Source organism: Spinacia oleracea, chromosome 3, assembly GCF_020520425.1.
Source record: "Spinacia oleracea cultivar Varoflay chromosome 3, BTI_SOV_V1, whole genome shotgun sequence".
NCBI lineage: Eukaryota > Viridiplantae > Streptophyta > Magnoliopsida > Caryophyllales > Amaranthaceae > Spinacia > Spinacia oleracea.
The window spans coordinates 141,678,659-141,702,268 of record NC_079489.1 but is presented as its reverse complement, the minus strand read 5'-3'; the positions used below and the strand labels follow the sequence as shown (position 1 = coordinate 141,702,268).

Below are 23,610 nucleotides of genomic sequence, written 5' to 3'. Positions count from 1 at the left end.
TTTTAGGGAATTTGATTTCCCATTTTCTTGTTTTAATTTGGGACAACTTCTTCCCCCTACACAGACTACACCAAATCCTTGTTGTTCCCCATACAAACGGTAATAGTTATTCATACCTTCCCAACTAGGAAATGACATTCCAACTACAGGGCTGGCTAATGCAGGGCCTTCTCTCCTCCTTGTAGGGGTTGTATACACTCCAGAAATATTTCCTTTCAATCCACTACCTTGTCCTACAGCATTACCCACACCTTCTCCTACTAATGAGTCATTTTCTTCTCCATCAACATCATTTTCAGCTTGATTTTCAGCATCAACATCATTATCCTCTTTAAGGTCATCGTCATTACCCATGAAAACTTCCTCATTCAAATCTTCTCCCACATCCAGTTCCTCATCATAATCATCCCCACTATCATAATCATAAGATTCATAACCACATTCATCTTCAGCGTCTTCTTCATCCACATTTCTGTATCCATTACCATTTTCATCGGCTAAATCTTCACCACTTTCATCGGCTAAATCATCACCACTTTCATCAACACCTTCACCACTTTCATCGGCTAAAGCATCCCCACTTTCATCAACACCTTCATCACTAGATATATCACATTGTTCACCCAACACTTGGAATGTCATTTCATCCAGTTCACTATCATCAGCCTTGGGGAACATGGAAGTTTAAGTTACCAACAGCACATCAAAATAATCTAATACCAAATTCACATTGTTCACCCAATACAAACACTATACCAAATTGCAATATTCATAAAATTGATATGATTAAACAATACCAAATAAGTTAGATCATATTAATTTTCCTATACCAACTTACACTTTTTAATCAAGTTTGGTTTTACTTGGTACAAACACTGAAAATAATTTCCATCAAATTTAGAGCGTATAAATGTCATCATTATTATATATTAGTTATCAATTCATTTACTCGTACACCAACGAAATGATTTTAATTAATGTTTCAACTATGTATGTACTAATTATCCCTAATAATACACATTTACAGTTGCCCCAAACCCTAAACCCTATTATTGATTAGTAATAACAATAATTAACAAGAAAGAAGTGATGTAATATCTGTTGTGTATGGAAACATAAATATAATTAATTTGTTCATCCATACCTGATTATCTAGCTGTAATCTTCTCCTTCCGCCGCCCACAGCGTCTTTCGCCATTGATAACACAGAGTTCACTCACAGAACGCTTATCGATAGATTTATTGAATTCGAGGAGACTAAATCAAGAGTTCCTCCATCGATTGTTTTGGGATTTTTTGTGACAAACCCTCATCACGAATCTAAGGGAATTTGAGAAATTTGAGTTCCATAAATGGTTGATTGTATCAGATTGATGAAGAAGAAGAATATGTGGATTACAATTCACCTTGTTTTTGACGCCAAACAATTGGACTGGAATTTTGGCGCTTTGGACGAAATTTTACTTCTCTCACTAACTTTGAGTTAGCGCCAGGTAATATCATGGTTTCCTTTTTTTCTGTTGTTTTTGCCCCACTTTAAAGTTTATTATTATTATATTCTTGGTATAGTTTTTAAAGCCTCTAGTAGGTATAGTCCAAGACTTTCTCTTTGATTTAATCCTTAATTGTCTCTCTCTCTCTCCTCTTTCTCGTTCTGAATTAATACGTGTTCGGTATTTTATTAGAAGTCACATGTTGATCAACATGCATATTAATCTAATAAAAATAATAAAGTAAGTAGAAAACTGGGGAAGAATAATAAATAAATAGAAAAAAATGATGGACAAAGCATTTTAATCAAAGTATAGAAGGAATTTATGGTATTTTAATCAAATAGTTAGAAGGTGGGGTTGAAAATTTACTAAAAATAAAAAGTGTGACTCCTAACAAAATATGGTCGGAAATGACAAGTGTGACTTCTACAAAGTACGGATGGAGTATTCCGAACTTCCTCCGTTCATTATTATCTGTCTCATGTATAAAAAAATATTTTTTTATTAAGAGTTGTTGTGTTGGTAGAATTGAAAAGAGACAAAGGTGATAGAACCAAAATGTACGTTATGTGAGAGTAAAATTATGATCCCCTTAATAACCTTTAGTACATTAAGGTTTGAAATGGATTAAAATGACAAATTGGACAAATAAAAAGAGACCAGAGAGTAGATAGGAAGCTAGAAAGTAGGAAAATGAATGAAGGCAAACAAGTGTAAACTTAAAAAAGTAAGGGGGCATCTCTTACACTTTAAGATCACCCAAAGAAAAGGCATCAAATTCTTTTTCTTTCCTTGATAACACACACAAGTGCGTGTGATAAGAAATCAAATAAAGTAAAAGTTCTCCAGACTTGCTTTTTTTTTCTTTTTTTTTTTGGCTTTCGAAGCTTATATTTCCCTTATTTTATTCTTTTCATTTTTCTTTGTGTCCCGTCTAGACTGGATCATCTTGAACCCGATTCAAAATTAGCAGATTTTGGGTAAAATTTGGGTCCAACCCAATTTAATTTTTTTTGTTAGGTTTAGACAACTCAAAACTTAAATTATAGTCATAAAATTAACCCATTTCAAAAGTGGTTCGATCGATACTTTGGAATGAAAGAACAAGGTTTGGGTGCAAAGAAATTGACCTGAGTTTGGCCCAACCCTACCCAACATATTCGACTGAATTTCTGGTCCCGATCTAGTCAAACTTGGTCCTCCTTTTAATCTGGTCTAATTCGAAGTAGAAAAGCCAAATAAGCACTCGGTAATTCTCTAGTTGTGGCGCTGAGCAGTTTACAAAGTGTTATATTTCAGTACAATTTCAGTCGTCAAATTATTCAGTGAAACAGCTAAATAACTCAAACGACTAAATAGTAAAACAACATCTATAAAATAAAATACATTACTTTGTACTCCCTCCGTCCCGGAATACTCGACCCGGTTTGACCGGCACAGAGTTTAAGGGACTTGAATTGACTTATTTAATTTAATAGGTAGTGGAGTATCAATTTTATAGTTCTAAAATAATACTATTCTAATTTTGTAATTTATATGTTTTTCCTTCTAAAAAATCAGTCATCAATTTTCTAAAAGAAATTCATACTCTGTTTTTAAATATTTCCAAGGATCGTGAGCTAATTAAAAAAAACTCTAGTACTATGCATACGAAAAATTTCCAAGTAGGGGCATATATCCTACTCGTAATATATTCAAAGTACGAGTATCTGTTATAATTCGACCGTGACATTCAACTATAACGACATATGTGAATTACTACTCCGTAATAGATTTTTTTTGCAAGGACACAAATATGCACTACTCCAAGAACCCATCTTTAGTTAAACCTCATTCTCATTACCTGATTTGGTCTGATTTTTTAGTTTGGTCTGACCTAGTCTAATCCGATCGAAATGTTTATGTAGGTGCTTACTCCTTTTCTGGTATAATCCGATTAGGTCTAGTTTGGTCAAAATGTTTTATGTGTGTTTTTTTTTAACTTTTTCTAGTTTGGTCTGATTTTTTTTTTATATATATATCAAAAATAATTAAAAACGCTCTAATAATTAAAAAATAAATCAAAAATCAAACACTAATCTAAAATAAAATTCAATCCAAAATCAAACATTAATCCAATATTAGAGCGTCACGTAGGAAATCTAATGGTTTCGGCCAATGAAAAATGAGACTTCAAAATGATTTTTGAATTAAAAAGTCAAATGCTACGTAAATAAATAATCAGGTGCCACGTAGATATTTTTATTAATTAATTATTAATATTTCTTATATACAATTTCATCCAAAATCAAACACTATAATAATAAATAAATAAATCTAAAATGAAATTCAATCCACAAAAAAAAAAAACCAATTTAATCTAATATATAGAATATAACAGTTGATATATATAGGAGTTTTATTTTAGCGTAACAATTCAATAGAAACCATGCATCGCACGGGCTAAAGTCTAGTAAACAATAAGAAAAAAGTGAAGAAAACAAGTTTACAAAGGGAAAAAAGTAATATCCCAGAAAAATTAACCACCATCGGCAACCTAGATATTTTATACGGTTTTTTCATGAAATACCCCTGAGGTTTGCAAAAACGCATCAAATACCCTCGCGTCTTTTGAATCACATAATATACCCCTATTTTTGCGTACTGTTCATGAGATACACCTTTGAGTTAACGGCGTTAGTCTGCCGTTAGTCGCGTTTTACTATTTTGCCCTTAAAACATGTTTTTTGACAAAATTCCCAAAGAAATCTCAACCATTTTCTCTATCTTTTTCTCTCTCCTCTCCGATGTTCTTCCTCCGGCTCTCTGGTCGCCGGCGGCATCCGATCTCCGCTCTTTTTTCGCCGGCGGAGGCCGATCTCTGGTCGCCGGCAAGCCTAACCCACGATTTTGAAGTATAGTGGCTACTACAAATGGGAGCAAGATGTTGGTGATCCTCGTGACCAGATTCCAAACCCACAGCCTCACTTGCATCATCCTCGTGACCAGATTCCAAACCCAAATTATTTTCTCTCTCCTTATCAAGTAAAGCTCTACAAAGCTTCTTCTCTTTCCTTTGATAATTATAATTGCCCAGTAGAAGGAAGTTCTCATTGGGTTTGAATTAGGGATGGGTTTCGGGTCTTCTGGCAAGGAATCGACAAATTTCGCCGGATTTTGATCGGTGGTTTGGTTGTGATTCTTGGGTTTGTTGTTGATTAGTTCTTTTGATTACAAATTGGCGTTTGATTTCTAGGCTTTTTTTATTTGGTTTGATTCGCCTGTTGAATGTGATGTGGTTATTGCAGTGCCTGATTCTGGGGTTGTTGCTGCTCTTGGGGATGCTGAGAAAGCTGGTGTGCCCTTTCAAAAGGGCTTGACTGGAGTTATTGCCCCCATTGATGGTGCTTGGGTTCAAGGCCCTAGGTATCGTAAAGCAGATGAAGTTGCTGGTCATTTGTAGTAGCCATTTCAGATAACAACTTGATGATGATGATTTCTACAGTTTTGATTTCTATATACTCTTTGGTTGTGCTTTCTAGTTGAAATTGGTTATATTTCACCCTTGAATTCATCATGACAGTCATGTTCCTTTCTTTTTCTTGTAATTTTGATCTCATTTTATTAGAGTGAGCTAAAGTCAGTTGATTATTAGCACTTCCCTGCTAAGTTGTTGCCCCACCTTGCTGTATCTATGGGATATGAAACTAGTCGGTTATTGTTTTTCTGTGAATTCAAGCCCAGAGGTGATGGTGAACTAATATAGAAATGAACCACTATGATTTGGTTTTCCGATTAATGTTTGTGGGTGGTGATTGTGTAAACGCCCCCCTTTTATTTCCATTGCTGGTCAAACAAAGTGTGATAATTTAGGTGAAAGATTTGAGTGACAATATTTTCTATTATTAATTGCATATCCTCAATCCCCATATTAGGTGAACGATTTATGGAAATCAAATTCTGCGGTTTAAAAATATTTTGGGTATTTGGTGCAACTTAGTTTATAAATAGGGGTATTCTGTGAATTATAAACACGACTTAACGGAAGCTTAACGGAAGGTCGGTTTAGGGGTATTTGGTGCAAACTTGGGAAAAAATAGGGGTATATTATGTGATTCAAAAGACGCGAGGGTATTTGGTGCGTTTTTGCAAACCTCAGGGGCATTTCATGAAAAAACCGTATTTTATATAACTAACTAATTAAGTATTTAGCCTTAGACTACTCCCTCCGTCTCTTTTTGTTTTTTACGTTTGATGTTTTTCAAACGATTTAACGACTATTTAATGTGCATTGAAATTCCTCCTTTTTTTTTATTTAAACAAGAAAAATTACGTTTATTTATAATTTTTTCACTTTTATCAAAAATCTGACATTGGAAAAATGAGAAATATTTAATATCCAATGGATTTAATTGGTTAAAATAATATTTAGGCACAAATTTTGATAGTATATTAATGCATTATGGGATAATATAAAAGGAAATGTAAAGAACAAAATAAAACACCCAAAATAGAATACGTAAAAAACAAAAAGAGACGGAGGGAGTACCTAATTTATCGAATGTAAAAATAAAGCACTAGAATTCACATCAACTGATTTTTACCACAGAAAAAGAATCAAATCAGCCTTCCAGCAAATCGAGAATAAACCAGGAACCCAAACCCAAAAGCAATTCCAGCCCAATAAAAACCTGGGTTCCTGTTCCTGCTAAATATGAAAACAAAGAAAAAGAATGTATTCCAAGAAAAAACTGAATTCATGCGCCAATTTGCAGGCTGTTTTGGGAATCAACCAGTACTTAACTGAATGTAGCAATACAAAAACAGACACTTCTCTGCATCCCAGTACTCGTGTTCTTACAAGATACAAAACAAACATGTTTTTCTCCCCCAATAGCCTACACAAACCAGGACTATATATGTAACCTACTCTAGGAGACTTTTTTCCAACATACAAGCATATTTTTCATATGCAAACAAACATACACAATCATACATTAATTTCATCTGCATCAGTACCTAGACCGACTTCTGCGCCTGCAAAGTCATATTATGCGAGATTACTCCAATTGTTTTCGAGTAGCCAATAGATTCAAGAACGAATAACAAAAAAGGAAAGAATCGTCATTTAAAGGGTAAAAAGGGCCATTGCTGACCTTGGAGAGCGTGGTGGGGACCGAGAACGGGAGTGAGATCGAGAGTGAGAACGCGAACGAGAACGAGAATTGTATCTCCTTGAACTTCGTCCTCTACTTGGACTTCTGCTATACCTGTGTCGTCTGCAAAAGTAAACAAATGCATCTCACTCCTTGGTGCACATATATGAACATTTAAAGAATTTCCCAACATCAAACAAGGGGCAGTGACTGGAATTCCATACAAGGAGAAAAAGATCAGAGAAGATCAATATGTAACGATCCACAGAAAAAGGAACATTAGCAATCATAAATCAATAAATCTTTATTTCCCTCAAAGTTCACAAATACATCTTTACACTACTTACAGTACAAACTTACAGACTAAAAACTACTCCGTAAAAGAATGGACGAATTAAAGGCTCTTTTATTTTCACCCATAAAATACAGCACGTCTAAGAACTTCAGACAAGTTCAGATTATGGTTCAGAAGCAGCAACTATTCAAAATTCCTAACATATATTAAGAACGAAATTAGCAATTTGTGATGCTAACCACCCTGTGGAGAGTGAACTGCCCATCTGCTTGGGATGAGGGAAATGTTAGGCAACTAGAAGGAATCAAGTATCCTATCAGTGCAAAACCTTTATCTGCAGGATTTTGTTCTTTTTTTTTTTAAACTTTTTTGGCCATCTATAAGCACAGGGCACATACTTACAACCTTCCCCACCCCCTCTTCCCCGAAACCCAGGATTGCCTCAACCGCTACCATTGGAGAAAATGTCACAGCTCCTAACTATAGAAACTATACATAATATTAGTACTCAATGTGCTCAACAGCAAATTGTTCTTTCTTCCTATCCTTTTAACAAATTTCTACCAACATCTCTCTGCATCTGGAAGTCACATATTCATGCAACCGTTCACAAGTTTCATAAGCTTAACTGCAGAAATAATAGCTCAATACAGCAGTAGTCCCAATACACCAAGATGAAACACTTCGTATTGATCAATCTCGTATCATCTCCTATAGACAATTTTCTATTATTATCTACTCAAATTAGACAAAACAAGTCACACATCCCACTGAAAATAATGACCACTTTTAAGACAGACTAGCAGAGAATGTGTGCCTAATAACAGAACCAAAGTGAATGCAGTCAAGCGCAGGCATGTTTATATGAAACAAAATAAAAAGCAATACCCACAATGGAAGAGACTGCTAACATATAACGTTGTAACATTAAGACATCTAGGTCCAATACCTGAACTCATAAACTTATAGTTTCATTTATGTACTTTGAATAAAGGAGAAGAGAGTCAGTTAAACATAAATGACGCCATTTTGGTTAATAATTGTTGTAATTTTCAATGCAAACAAAGCAACACTATGATTCTTTATTGATGTACTTGAATAAAGGAGAAGAGGAAAAGTCAGTTAAACATCAATGACGCCATTTTGGTCAATGATTGCTGTAATCTTAAATGCAAACAAAGCAACACTATAATTCTTCATATGCCACAGAAAGAAACTGTAGACTAACTGTACACAGAATAACAATGAGTAGGGGTTTGATTTGATAGTTTGATCATGTAGATGGATGAAGGTCCAGGAAGCATATTTCAAGACTCAAAAGGTTCTGGATAAGAGATTTAAAGTACTTCTAACAGCGCCGCAGGCTGTAGCAACGACATCTATTCCAGTCAATGAAAACAAAAAAATACAAAAAGTATATCGTCACTGGCCTTCGGTTATCCGGAAAATTACCTTTAGAAAATAATTACTGCAGATAAATTTCCTTTATTATAAACTACTAGTCTTCTATGCAATCGAGTGCGTTCCGAATTAGAAACCCTTACCCCGTTAAGCAACCTTGGTGTCCATCTCCGAAGCTTCCCTAGACGCCGCCGTGGATAATCTCTCCGGTAAAGGTGAAATTTGGGGTAAGGGTTTCTAATTCGGATCAGGGGTGCTAGTTAATTAGGTTGTTTGCTCTGTTTCTGTTAGGTTTTCGCCTTTTCGGAAAGCAATTAATACCTAAGTTCTTTGTCGTTGCCGTCTCGCAGTGTCGGAAAATACGCAGATCTTGACGGTAAAAGGTAAAGACTAGGTTAGAGTGTGGTGTTTGGTACTAATTTTGGCCGGATTTTGGAGGATTATGTCATTTATGTGAGTGGTGTGATCCTTGTTTTCATCCCTGTTGTGTTAGTTTGATTGGTTTACTTGATTAGTTTTAATGTCAAGTTCTTTTTTAATGTTGTTGGGTAGTATGGTTTTATGCTTTGGTGTTGGAAGTTTCCCTGTTAGAATTGTTAGAATTGTTAATTACTGTAGCCCTTTGAGTTTTTCCCAAAATTGGTTTGTTGTTGGATGTCTTATGTGGGTATGTTCAACTTTGCGGCAAGTATGGGTTGTTCGATTGAGTTTAAGTGTTGGCCCGATTCTAATTTCAGAAGAGTTAGTCAGCCTTGTTAGTGATCTTGTCCTGGGAGTTCATACTACCTCTAGCGACTAGCGGTGGTATGTCAGGTTATAAGGCGAAGGGAGAAGATGAGGGTGATTATGGAAGGGGGTGTTGGTGTCCACACAATTGGGTTGTTCGGTTTAGGTTTGCGATGAGAGGTGATCTCATTGCATTCAAAATTTCATATCCGAAGACAGCTCCCCAATGTTTGGGGGTTCATAGCTTGTCAACTGGGTTGAGTCTCTCCCGTTCCAAGGAAAGACTCCATGTACCTTTTCAAGAAGGTATACGGTTAGTGTCTCAGTTTGCTTGTGAGTATTTCACCCTGCTTACAAAGTTGGTTCAATCAATGAGTGGATTATCTATCCTTCCGTGTCTCTCTTTGTCGTTCAAGTGTCACAGGGTTTCAAGGGCTTCCTTTCGACGTCTACACACTTGCTTCGAGCCAAGTGAAAATGGGAATGTAGAAATGTTATGGGGCTTCATCAGTCAAGGGCTGACGATCAAAGTGCTCACTACCTTTGCGGTTTTTAAAGTTAAAGTTTACTGTTTAATTTGGTTTGTAAAAGCTAGTAAAGCTCTAGTAGTAGTTTGTTGTAATATGTGAACCTTTTCAATTAAGTATGTTTGAGCCTATGTCAAAAAAAAAAAAAAAAAAGACATGGGTTTATTTTTGTAATTAGGCGAAAGACATAAATTCATCACAACAGTTGTCTAGATTCTTACTCGAGAGTTGATCTGAGATGAATATTGGGGCATAAATATTGGGGATTTTTAATCGACGTCCTGTTTCACTGAAAATTCCCGCGTATTAATGAAAAAAAGACAATTATACCCTTTTTAATAAATTTTAAATAAAGATACTTTTTAAAAACTAATGAATTTTTTTTTGGTAACAAAAAACTAATGAAATTGCTAACTAAATTCACTTTTTTTTTATGAATCCAAAATAATAAATAAATTTAAATTTTTTTGACATGTACTGTATTTTTAAACACTAAATTCTTACAAAAAAAAAATCAGTTCTAATATAATTTTAATTAAGAAATTCATAAATTATTTGAAATTTTAAAAATTAGAAAAACTTTTTATATATCAAAATTATAAATGAAATAATTAATTTTGTTTTTTTGGTTTGTACCTAGCGAAAAAATAGGAAATTAGGAACTGAGGAGGATTTTTTTAATCAATAAACAGAGCCGCTTGCAATTGACGGCAGTGTGCCGCCCGCAACACTGCTCAGCACCGCCCTCCCAACGCCAGAAAACCACCTCCCCAATAACAGAATACCGCACTATCACCCCAGAGAACCACCCCACTCCGAACACCTCACCCACGACACCCAGCCACGCAAATCACCGAATAAGCAGTACTGCCGCCCAAAAGAAGCAGAGCACAGGACCTAGCATGGGATTCCGAGAAGATATGAAGCATTCGATTGCAACAGTCATTCTTCCAGACCTAGCATGCGATTGACGATGTTGATTGCAACATTCATTCTTCCAAATTGATGTTGTTTCCAGACCTAACATGCGATTTGAAGCAGAGGAGGGCAGCAGTCGATTTTTTTTTTAAAACGTTTGTTGTTGCCGCCCACGAATAGCAGCTATGACAATGGTTCAGCCGCCCACAAATGGCCGCGACGACCATGGCTCAGCTAAGCATCTTCCGCGGCCGAGCCATGGTCGCCGCCGCCATTTGTGGGCGGCTGAACCACGGTCAGATCCGCTGTTCGTGGGCGGCAATGTACATTTTAAAAATAAAAAAATTTGATTTATTAAAAAATGCCCAAATTAAAAAAAATTGTTTAACATTTTCATAATTTAGTTTGTAATTTGTAATATATTAAATTTTGTGATTTTTTATGATTTCAATTTATTTAAGAAAATGTTAAATAAAATTATGAAATTAGTTTTTCTGATTTTTGTTGATATAATTTTTATTATTGATTTTCTGTTTTAATTACATACTCCCTCCGTATTTATTTAAGAGATACACTTGGCCGGGCACGGGTATTAAGAAAAAGAATTGAATGAAATAAAGTAATAAAACAAGTGGGGTTGCGTAGATATTTTAATAAGAAAAACAAGTGGGGTTGCGTAGATATTTTAATAAGAAAAACAAGTGGGGACCATGTCATTTTAGGGAGTGGGGGGTGGGGGTGGGGTGTATGTATATTATTTAATTAGATGGTGGGGTTGATAAGTTACTAAAAATAGCAAATGTATCTCTTAAATAAATACGGCTGGAAGAGGCAAGTGTAGTACTACAATAATAAATAAAAAATTGTTCTAAGTTTTTTGAAAAGCTGTTATTTAGCCTAAATTAAAAAGAACATTATTTATTTTTAAAATTTCTATTATTGTTATTATTATGGGGTAAAACCTTATAAGGGCAAAACTGTATTTTCATGTAAAAAACGCGGGCGTTTTTAGCGTATGCGGACGTCGAATAGCGATACACTAAATATTACTGTAGCACCACCATCAAACTGATGTAAGTAATTAAATTAAGGGAATTTCAAATACAAATATGGTTTATTCTAAGGCTATGACAATTCAATCAACTCAGAGAAAATATTGATATTATCTACTATAGTTTAAGGATTCTGATGTGCAATCGAGGTGATTTTTTTCAATTAAATATCTTTCGTGAAGAAAAAATATACGAAGTATGAAATTAAAAATAGATTAAATATTTCCTTTTGATGGTTTTTATTCTTCTTTTCCTCTAAAAAGAAAGTTTTAATTTAAAACAGATGTTAAGCGAATTATGATTTGACGTTAATGTTTCTAATCACCATTACCAAATTTTCTCCTTTTAATTTTTTTTTTCTAAATAAGTAAAAACTCATCTCTATTATATAAGTGAAGAGCTAAGGGCATTTCAGTAATCACACATTCACACCTTTAGTATCCCCTATGGAATAGTCCATTATACCATTGGTAATTGAAAAAAACAATATTAAAAAGAAAAAAACCAGCAACAAATATCAATCCACGGGCCTACAATCAATTATAAAATTGATTGATTTGTACCTTCTCACGCACCAAAAATAAATAAATCAATACTATTACAATAATAATACAACAAATCAATCAATCATATATTATTTCCTGCAATCAATATAGCAAATCAATTATCTCACGCACCAAATCTGTCAAATTCTAATTTGAAGGAAAGTCAGTTAATAAAAGCCTTATAATCACTTTTTTCTCCACAAAGTCGATCAATAAAAGTCAACAATAGAGGAAAAAAACGAACAATATTATTACAAATTATTACAATTGCCAAATTAATCAAAATGACAGATTATACTCCCTTCGTTCTTAAATATTAGTCTCCTTCTGACTTTTTCATCTGGTTCAACTCTATATTTAAACGTAAATATCTCCAAATATGTACATTAAAGAAATATAAAAATTTGATATTGTTAAACTACACATTGACACGAACAAAACAAGATCTCACATGAATATATTTTGAAATACGTATTGGAAAGAAATTAGAAGATTCTCTACAATTGTAAATAGTGACAATATCAAATTTTTATATTTCTTTAATGTACGTATTTGGAGATATTTACGTTTAAATATGGATTTGAAACGGATGAAAAAGTCAGAAGGGGGCTAAATATTTAAGAATGGAGGGAGTATAATCTGTCAATTTGATTAAATTTGATTAATTTGGCAATTGTAATAATTTGTAATAATATTATACGTTTTTTTCCTCTATTATAGCTTTTATTGACTGAAGTTGTGGAGAAAATGAGTGATTGTAGGGCTTTTATAGACCGACTTTCCTTAAAATTAGAATTTGACAGATTTGATGCGTGAATAATTGATTGATTTGCTATATCGATTGTTGGATTGATTGCAGGAAATAATGTATGATTGATTGATTTGCTATAATATTATTGCAATAATATTGTTTTTTTTTTTTTGGGTGCGTGAATTGATTGTAGGGTCGTGGATTGATTTTTGTTGCTGGTTCTTTTTTTTTAATAATTTGTTTTTCAATTACCAAGGGTATAACGGACTATTGCATAGGGGCTACGAAGCCCGGGTACGCCTCCCAGGTGCCGTATCCCGTACCGGGTACGGGTACGGTACGGGTACGGTACGGGTACGGCCCAAAAACGTACCCAGGCCGAATCTAAATAGTGGGTACGCGGGTTGGATTTGGGTACGGTTGGGTTCGTTTTTGGGGACGGGTGGGTACTTATTTTGGGGTGAAATCGCGTATCCAGAGGTTTTATGGTGGATGTGAAGCCCAAATGCATAGATTAGGGTTTATTTTTCAAAGTCACCATCGCCGCCGGCCGTTTCGCCATGCCTTGCCCATTTGTCTTTCCGATCGCCGGTTCTTTTCTCTTCGAGTCTTCTTCTGATCTTCTCTAGTTCTCCTCGAAGAAGCTTCAACTCTTCGAGGAATTCTCCAACTCGTCGGTTCTACGGATCCTTCGGCCTTCGAGCTTCGAAGCTTCGAGGAAGCCGCCGCCGTATTTGAAAGCAGCGTATTTTTGAACGAATTTTCTGGAATGCATTTTAATCTTCTGGTTTTTTTTGGTGAAGAAGACACGGTAACTTCTTTTCTCTCTCTTTGCTGTAGGAAAAGTAGGAAAAGAAATGGTCCATGTGAAGCCACGTAGGTTGGTGGATTGAATGAGGAGAGAGAGAATCAGAGAATTGAAGAAAGTGGGTCAATATTCCAAGATATTTAAATAATTATTTGTATTAATTCTTAGATACGGAGTACTTTGTAAGCTTCCCCTCCTTAGTATTGTACATATAAGGACATATAAGGACCCACCACAGCCAACTTAGTAGAAGTAATGTTTGTCATCAGTAATTACTAGGAATATATAAAAATACTCCGTATTAAATTAAATAGTATAGAGAATTTTAAATTTAAACGAATTTTTTTGCCGAATCCATGCCGTACCCGTTTTTGGCAATTTTGATTTTGCCGTTTTCCGTTCCCGTACCCGTTTCGGTACCCGTCCCCGTACCCGTTTCCGTGCAACCTAGCATAGGGGACACTAAAAGTGTGATTACTGAAATGCCTTTGGCTCTTCACTTATATAATAGAGATAAAGTTGCACATTTTCATTCAAAGAGACGCTTGTGCAGCAGACTTACGAGTATTACGAGTATGTTGTGAAAGATCCAAATCAGAGTATGATTGACGCAGTAAGGTTAAAAACACTCTTTTTTCAGTTATCTCTAAGTTGCCATTTTTTTAAAAGTCATCATATATAGTCCCAGCATCCCCTCTTTCCCTGAACCAAAGGAAAGCATTCTCAATTTTAACGAGTATGCTGTGAAAGATCCAAATCAGGTAACAAGACAACGCCTTAGTCAACTTAAATAAATTCAAATCTTTTCGAATATTGTATTACGCCTCGGATGATTTGGGTTGGTTATGATGTTGACCCAGGTTAAGATCAGCTTATTGGTAGCGGCCAAATACATAGAGAAGGATGTATTAATGGATGCAGTAATGGATGCAGCTGACTGACAAGGTGACATGTTTACAAAGTTGGTGACGTTTATCTTTGTGTAGGTCTTTTTTTGTTGTTGGAGTTGGGGGGAGGGGAACAAGGAAGCGCCAGACACATAACACTGCCGTGGTTCCCTCCGATTTCATTGCCGCCGTTCGCGTCATCAAAATTGAATGTCACTCGGTAACTTCGACAAGAACACCCTACCCCTCCCCGCTTGTTTACAAGCATTCATAGATGCATACACGTGTGTGTGAGTGTTAGGTAGTTTTGGAAAAGGCCAAAGTCGAGTGTTTTTTTTTTTTGGATAAGTCCAAAAAGGAGCATTGACTTTTGTCATAGACGCATGGACTGGACTTTTGGGGGGAAAAGGATTTAGACTTCATTTAAAAAATTTGCTTTTCGCACTGGATTTTCACTCAAATTTTTGAACTCCACGGTATAAACTTGTACCCAAAGATTACTTTTAATAAAAAAAAATTGCTCAGAAAATAGGCTGATTTAATTTAAATTCTACAATACAAGTCCTTGTGTAGTCATTTTCCCACAAGTGGATTAGAAAATTGAATGTGTGACACAAGGTACAATTTGAATTGACAATCAGAACAAGCCATCTAAAAATCTAAAATTATGGTCCAAGGCCCTTACTAGAATAAATATATAAACCCTCTGTTTTTATTAACTTCCATCATAGCTACGTCACCTTCATGGCACCATTTTGAGGAAGATATTGGAGAAGGTAAATGGACAAAATAATAAAAATAACTCAAACACCGGTTAGAGGACCCTTCTCGCTTACCGGTGTTAAAGCTACTTTGATTAATTCATCTATTTATGTCTTACTCAAAATGTGCACCGTGAAGCTAAGATGCAAGTAATGGATATTATTTTCAATGATCATTGCATTTGAATAAATACATATACATTGGGAATTGTGGATGTTAACAAAAAAGAGGTTACTAAAAGTTTGAAATAGATTTGGAACCAAATAATTCAAGTCTAATAAATTTTGAACTAGATGTGGACTTACAAAGCCCACCTCACACCATCCAATTTAGACCCCTTACTCGTATATAGAATTGGATGACCCACCCCTTCATAACAAATATCATTAAGGTTTTCAAGTTTCAGCCAGACATTTAGCTTATCCAAGGTGATCCAAATAAAAACTACTCCAACAAGGACTCTTCGGATATCATAAAAAAGGAAAATTTCGATGGAAAGGATAAGAGCAACAAAAAAAATAGCTACCTCCGTGGCGAACGACTGTTGCTCCTACTACGGCTACGTCGTCTATATCTACTCAAACGACTAGTTTCTGCCAGCTTTTCCAGCCTCTGCTTCTCTTGCTCTTTTTTCTTAGCCATCTCTACAACAGCATCTTTTTTTACTGTAAAAATCACCAAGAAAGATATTTAGTCTTAGGACAAATCAAAAATTGGTTATGCAACATCTTTCTATAAATTATAGAAAGAAAACATATATGGTTCATACTTTGTTTATTCAATTGTTTGCTCATGATCCTTTTAAGCCTCTCCTGAGGTGTTTCCTTCTTTTCACCCTGTGATTTCTTTGATGTCCCCCCTGTGGCTCCCTTCAGTTTGGCCAATGCAGAAGATGTGCTACATTGAAGAGAAATAACCAATCAGTGAACAGGACCATCGAATATGTCAAACCATTAACAGGGCATCTGGAGCCAAAGCAAGAATTTAACTCCCTCGACACATGCAATTGAATGTGAATGGGAATACAAACACTAAGCATACCTTACTGGGGGCTTTATGACTTTAGCATTTTTTTCTTTATCAAGAGATGCACCAGAGGCAGGATCAACATGTAAGGCCTCAAGTATACGGACTGATGAAGCCCTGCAGGAAAGTGCAAGAATTAGAGACTAACAATGGAGTGAGGGATTCTAAAGCAAGTCCATTTCAAGGGAAAATTCAGCTTCAAAAACAAAGCTTCCTTCCCCATCCCACTTGCCAATTATGCAGGTAACCTAATCCTCATTTATTTAAAACCACAAAAGTTTGTCCCATGCAACAAAATGGGAGATAAGCTGCAGCAGAGAAAGACTGTCAAATCTATCTTGGAAGAGTTAAAGGTCCAGTGCTCCGACCGATTCGATACTTCAGCCTGAGGAGGAGAAGGTGGTGGAGAGACTCCTTCCAGCTTTGGCTCTCGTCTGTCAGGAGAACCCCCAAACTCCGTGATGAATTCAATTTTGGGAGCCTTAGATTTGCTTCGATGATGGTCATCGGAACGTCCACGAGCATGCCGCCTAGAATATGATGGAGAGTGAGACCTTGACCGTGATCTCGATCTACATAAGTACAAAGTCGGTAATTAGCAAAGATTTCCTTGGTACATACATTCTACATCACCACATATTGTACACAATTCCACATACCTTCTTGAACGAGGGTAAGCGTCATACGTGGGACTACGCCTTGACTCTCTGTGTGAAGATTTAAAATGCAATCATAAGATTGCAGAAATTTATTTAGTCACAATGTAGAAATACCTTGGGTAACGCAACGCAATTTTACCGATAAGGATCGTGATGAAGAACATGGGTTCCTGTGACGCGTGCAGCCTCCCTTTCTTTCTCCCTTTCTAGCTGAGAAACCTTCCTTCTCTCCTTGCGACTCAATTTCCTCTGAAACAAACATATTATATCAATACTAGAAAAATCCAGGTAAACTATAACCCGGCTGATGCATATATTTTCCATCCAGATGACAGCACTCACAATTGCTGGATCTCCCTTAATCACTTCTTTTTGCCTCTTTTCTTCCTCTTTAGCCTTCTTATCCATATAGACAAGCCAACCGTATCTTTTCACCCCAAAATCCTTAGCTATGGTTTCCATTCGTTCATCACCACTATCATCACTGTTAAACTCCTCATCATCATCTTCGTCTTCTTCATCATCATCCTCATCATCATCATCTGAAGAACGAGGATCCTCTTTCCCATCCCCGTCATATGAAAAACCCACCTGAGAATAAGTACCCTTGCTCGCAGGAGTTTGAGATAAATTCGGCCTACAAATATAATCCATCAAAAAGAATTTTAAGGCTCAGAAATTACATGTGACAACCAAAAAAAGATTCATTGACAAGCTACATAGCGTTTCCATTCTGGCTTATGAATGCAAAGCTGGCACGGCATCTGTCATGGTCGCAGACTGCAATCACCATGAAGTAAATCAAAATTGCAAATTCCCCAAAACCTAAAAGAAACTAGTACACCAAAAGAGCCTCGGAAATATTTAAGGTTTTTGATGGATATTGTCATATTGACTGCCAAAGCATATGTTTGGTTAACTATTTTTCTTGGTGACTTCGTTCCATTGTACAGACCGTATGTCAGACTGCATATGCTGTTTAGGGTTGTAAGTTGTAACTGTCAACAAGTTGCTCAGTTCTGTCATTTCTGTGCCTCTGACCACCTCCCTTGGCTATCTTATCTCCCTAATAGAGTTCCCCCCCCCCCCACCACCACGGCACCACCACCACCACCCACATTAAAAAAATGCATAGTTGATGCCTCGCAGGTTTATGTAAAGAGAGCTAGGAGGGGCGATGAGAGGACACCAAGGAAATCTAAGCAGCGAAGTAAGCCCATGTCCAAGAGATGGCAAGAAAGCAGTAAACAAAGTCCACTAGACTACAATAATGATAATCCATGATAGCATCAAATAATCTTAACCACATAACATAATAAATTGCAGCATGGAAGCAAAAATAATTTGTACATTATAAGAGTGATAGAGCTAAATACAACCAAACAAATAACAATAACATTATCGATAATTCACTATAGATTGCAATATTAATAAAGTCTTGGGAGATCCAGATAAACGTAGCCCCATAACCATATTGAACTATATAAAAAAAAGGTAATGCCAAGAGAAAAAAGAAAAGGAATAATGGTAATCACATACTTCCTCCGTTTGTCTGTAGGTGACACATTTCATCTTTTAACACTATTCAGATATCCTACTTTGACTTTTGTGTTTATACTTAACAAAAATAAAGCCATCTGAGATCGTGTTGAATTTATTTCATTGTATTTTTCAAAATATCAACTTATTAAAATTTTAAAATTTTGATAATTAAAGAAATTAAATGTTGAAGTTATACAACGGCAAAGGAGATAAAAGAAGAAAAAAGTAGTGGTGTTACTTTTGATATAGTATTGTGACGGAGGGAGTACTACGTAGCAATGAACATAAGAACAATTGTGAAAAGAAAATTTATACAAAATAAATAATCACTTCTACCAACTTAGGTATATTTTTGTGAAATTAGAAAGCATATCTAATATTTCGTACTTGGCTAAAAGATGAAAATATTTCAAATTCAGCTCATGTAGGTCTCAGGTTGGAATCCTGTTCTAAAAACTTTTTTTGGTCAATCATAGTGGATTCCTTGGATGACATGGTATGATTCTAGTGAGAGTAAGGGGTTTCACATAGCACATACATTAGTCCAGATTACACCATCAAAAGCATTTTTTTTTTTTCAAATACATATTACCAATTAAACTGTTTTTCATTGGGAATTTGGGATGAACAAATAAAATGTCATCATAGATAATATAAGCACTATTCAGGGGACATGAAGAATTTTAGATGATGAATCAGTAGACAATATTCTATACCCTCAACTATAAGAAATTCAATTCATGTCATTCATTGGGGGGTGGTTGTTTTAAATGCACATTAGTCATGAGCTGCTATTTTAAACAAACAGAAAGCACCAAGTGTATAGAAGCCTGCCACCATGACTGACTATATGCAACAAATTAAAGAGATAGCATGTCATACTTGTCAAGAGCAAATGGCAGCGCAAATTTTGCTTCAATTACTTGATTGACGTGATCCAAACCCTCTTCATCCGAAACTGTTGGCAGATAAGGCTAAATTACACTCATAATAGTACCAGCACATAAACAAATCATCGTTAACAAAGCAACATAAACAAATTGCATTTTCATTAATAGGCTCATTGTCGAACGAGGTATGAATAATTTCAAAATATGGTCTATCACACGTCAAGATCTCTAAAAAGTACCGACATCCTCTACGTCGATGCTTAATTAAATCCCGATAACGCTCAAAACTAACAAACTCTTCCAGTTCTTCTTCCTCCTCAGTCTTCTCTTGTTGACGAAATCGACGAGTATCCGGATCACGAATAAAATCAAGAAGAGCACGTCCATCAAATCTGATTTAAAGAAAAGGAATAAATAAATGTGAAGTGGCAATTCATCGTAATGTAGTGATATAACTGTAGAAAAGGGGGCCATAAGCCCCAAACAAAGATGACTTCAAGCCACACTACCTGTCGATTAAATTATCCTCTTTGCCATTCCAGGGAATTCTGTAAAACATATTTCAGGAAATCAGCTTAAGAATATCATACTTCGTATACAGTATAAATCGATTCAATCATGATGATTCTGAAGAATTTTTCATTAAACGGTTTAAAAAATATCCTAATTCAGGTACAAGTAATACTACTATTAAGATATACAACAAAAGGCAGCACTTCAGCTGTTTTGCAAAACACATTGGGGGTAGGAGAACAATAATCCCTGTGTTGCAAAAGAAAGAACATTTCGAAAATACCAGCACAGACATGGAATGATAGATAATCACAATAGCTTGTATTGGGTAAAAAATCAGACCTGACACTATTAAGTTAGGGACCATTAGGGAAAGCTTTCAGTTTCACATATTTCTTTTTCCTAAATTTGAAAATGAAACCTTTTTCTGTTATATGGCTGCCAAAATATATCCTCATAGAAGGGGGGAAAAAAAGCACAATTGTACAGAGGGGGAAAGATGAAGAAATCTAGATGATGAACCAGTACACAATATTCTATACCCTCAACTTAAGGAATTCAATTCATGTCACTCACTGGAGGCCTGGGGGGTGGTTGCTTTAAATTCATATTAGTCTTTGCTTTAAATTCACATTAGTCATGCACCCACACAAGTAAATCGGGGCGGAGGGATCATACACTTGTTATTTTGAAACAGCAACACATAAGTTCAAAGGCTACAAAGTTCTTCTTTAAACAAGTATGATTTTTTAACTCTTTCAGATACTCACACTTCCCCCACTATCAAAATCTGCATTTAGTAAAGAATATAACTTATTAAAGTAAAGTGACCTGTTTCAAGCACCTTTTGACAAGGAAATAGTCATTCTCGAACAATTAAAACCGTCACAAAGTTTAGCCAGAAACCGCCAGGAGAAAGGAAGACAAGATCACAAGGTCACCATTTTTGTAATCATGGGTTATTCCATGCATTCTTTTTTCTCATTCTCACTTTCATTTTCTCGGCTCTCTTAAACATTAACCCTAAAAAGTATAAGAATCTTGCAAGTCCTTCAATAAATTTTGGGAGATTCTATTTGCAAAACCAATAATGATAAACACAGATAATAAAGTTCGAGGTGACTTTAAAGGTATAACCTCACAATGATCAATTCTCACTTCTCAATTCTCAATTCTCACATATCATCAAATAAAATAAACAAACATCGATAAGTTTCCTGTTTAAGCGTAAACATCCGATTTTACCTTACCTCCAGGACATGATGGATTAGAAAAACTACATCCAAATCCGTCTATAACAGACTTTACACCATGAAACAAGTTCATACTCGTTCTAAACTTATTCCTTTTGCCAACCATTAACCCAAATATCCTCCCGAAACTCCATGATCATTTTCTTTCAAACACTGAGTAAGAAATCAGATACTTTTTTGGCTACTTTCACTTCCAAAATACAATCAAATACTCTCTCACTCTCCTAAACACCTCCCAATTACCTCCATTAAAATTTCCCTCCAAAATCAAAACCTAACCTAGATCAACAATATAATTTCAACAAATCCAGCTCATTTATTCGACGCATTCATCTCTATCCCAATCCTTCTAATTCGTTTAATTTCAACCATATTTGCTGATGAAAGTGATACAAATATGGAAAGGGAGAACAAGAGAGAGAAAAGCAACTTACAATCCCTGTTGATCCTGGGTGGCTTGGTAAAGGCCGTCATCGCGATAAGTGCGACAACGAGAGCCGATAACTTGGATAGACTGCTGAGGATCACCTCGCCTCTTTGCCAAAAATAGCGCTCTTCTCTGCGCCCTTTTCCTTGCGGCATCCATCATGTCGTGCACTTTCTTCTCCGACCTGCGCGCTTCATGCCACATCTTTCCTTTCGCTCTCTCTTTCTTTTTTGCAGGTGAGATTGAATTTGGGGAAAAATCAAGCCCTAAACCCTAGAATTTTCTATCGATCGAATTTTGGGGGAAACGATGAACACTATGGTTTCCGGATTTTTGAGTTCTTTTTTATCCCCTTTATTTCATTCTTTTTGCGTTTACTGGCTAAGTCCATTTATTTAACGAAAAACATTACTCCGTAATACAAATGATTTTCAGTGCGTCTCATGTGTGACCAGTCACACCATCAACTTGATGGTGTGACGCGCGTAACTAATATGGAGAAAGTTATAGACGAGTGTTACTTGACTTCTATGCTGTTGTTACTTATACATTGTATTCGCTGTTACCTTTTTTTCGGTTTTGCTGCAATTTCTTGAATTTCATGTTAGAGGGTTGCTTGTATAGACGAGCATTACTTGATACTCTAGGCTGGTGTTACTTATACATTGTATTCGTCGTTATTTTTCTTATTTTATTGCAGTTTCATGTAACTATGTAAGAGGTTCCTTGTATAAACTAGTGTTACTTGACTTTCTATGATGATGTTACTTGTATGTTGTATTCGCTGTTATTGGTGTTACTTGAATTACTATGCTGATGTTACTTATACCTTGTATTCGCGGTTACTTTTTTTATTTTATTGCAGTTTCATGTAAGAGGTTCCTTGTATAGACCGGTGTTACTTGACTTTCTATGATGATGTTACTTGTACGTTGTATTCGTTGTTATTTTCTTGTGTTTACTACATTTTCTTGAATTTCATGTTCGAGGTTCCTTGTATAGATCGGTGTTACTTGACCTTTTATGCTGATGTTACCTTTAGTTATTGCACTTTCTTCAATTTCATGTTAGAGGTTCCTTGTATAAACTGGTGTTACTTGAATTTCTAAGCTAATGTTACTTATACCTTGTATTCGCGGTTAATTTTTTTTGTTTTATTGTGTTTTCTTCAATTTCATGTTAGAGTTTCCTTGTATATACTGATGTTACTTTATTTTCTATGTTGATGTTACTTTATTTTCTATGCCGGTGTTACTTTGTTTTATGCCTTTAAACGCATTGGGTTTATTTATATATAAGTGTGAACATGTCACACCATCAAGTTGATGGTGTGGCTGGTCTCATATAAGACTTGAGGAATGACTTTTCATTAAAAATAATTTTCAAGAGAAAAATATTATGAGAAAATGAGAAAAAAAAAAATTATCTTATAGAAATAACAAAATATACAAATTTTTGTATAAGTCGGTCTTACACAAAATACCAAATTGATGTCATATAAATTAATCACTATAACTAATTAGTTAATCACTAAAACCAATTAGTTAAGCAACAAAATTAATTAGCTAAGCACTGGAACTAGTTACTTAATCACTAGAACCAATTAGTTAACCAATCAAAATGGTCTTTCCGATAAGGAGTCCTTTACAAAAGTTGCCGAAAAAATATATGGAAATATGATACGCACAGGGTTAGAGAGTGAGAGTAAAATATGACATTTCTTATTTTCAAAAGAAAAATTATTTTCTACTTTTTCTAAAACAAACAAAGGAAAATAGAGAAAATATTTTTGGAAAGTGTGTTTTCTATTAAAAAAAAAGGAAAATTTGTAAATGTTAATCCAACCTTTGTCCGGTTTTCTTTAATTAAGCCAACCTATGCAATATTTTTGAATAATCCAACCTTTATGACCCAACTACTATTATTAAGCTTGGGTGGCCGGTTACCTGTTACAAAGTCAACATTAAAAACGTTGACAACCTAAAGTTGATTTCCCTCCT

The 23,610-nt window shown here is 35.3% G+C and overlaps 1 protein-coding gene across 1 annotated transcript; it reads right to left on the bottom strand.

The window, feature by feature from the left end:
• Positions 1–6,187: 6,187 nt before the first annotated feature.
• LOC110777084 (uncharacterized) lies at positions 6,188–21,979 on the bottom strand. The gene is made up of 13 exons (XM_056840868.1): positions 21,618–21,979; positions 19,927–19,965; positions 19,661–19,809; positions 19,410–19,485; positions 17,328–17,622; positions 17,125–17,234; positions 16,986–17,033; positions 16,695–16,898; positions 16,342–16,443; positions 16,070–16,197; positions 15,827–15,965; positions 6,629–6,751; positions 6,188–6,509 (listed from the first exon to the last, which is right to left on the bottom strand). Exons 1-13 carry the CDS (start codon positions 21,812–21,814, stop codon positions 6,485–6,487), a joined length of 1,635 nt encoding a protein of 544 aa, XP_056696846.1. The 5' UTR covers positions 21,815–21,979; the 3' UTR covers positions 6,188–6,484.
• Positions 21,980–23,610: the final 1,631 nt, after the last annotated feature.

What these genes read in the sequence shown, in the direction of transcription:
- LOC110777084 (XM_056840868.1), bottom strand. Translation starts at nt 21,814, where the DNA reads ATGTGGCATGAAGCGCGCAGGTCGGAGAAGAAAGTGCACGACATGATG. An exon ending in CAAACAATTGAATAAACAAA is followed by an intron (nt 15,966 to 16,069) that starts GTATGAACCATA and finishes TGATTTTTACAG; the next exon opens with TAAAAAAAGATGCTGTTGTA. An exon ending in AACAGTCGTTCGCCACGGAG is followed by an intron (nt 6,752 to 15,826) that starts GTAGCTATTTTT and finishes TTACTTTTGCAG; the next exon opens with ACGACACAGGTATAGCAGAA.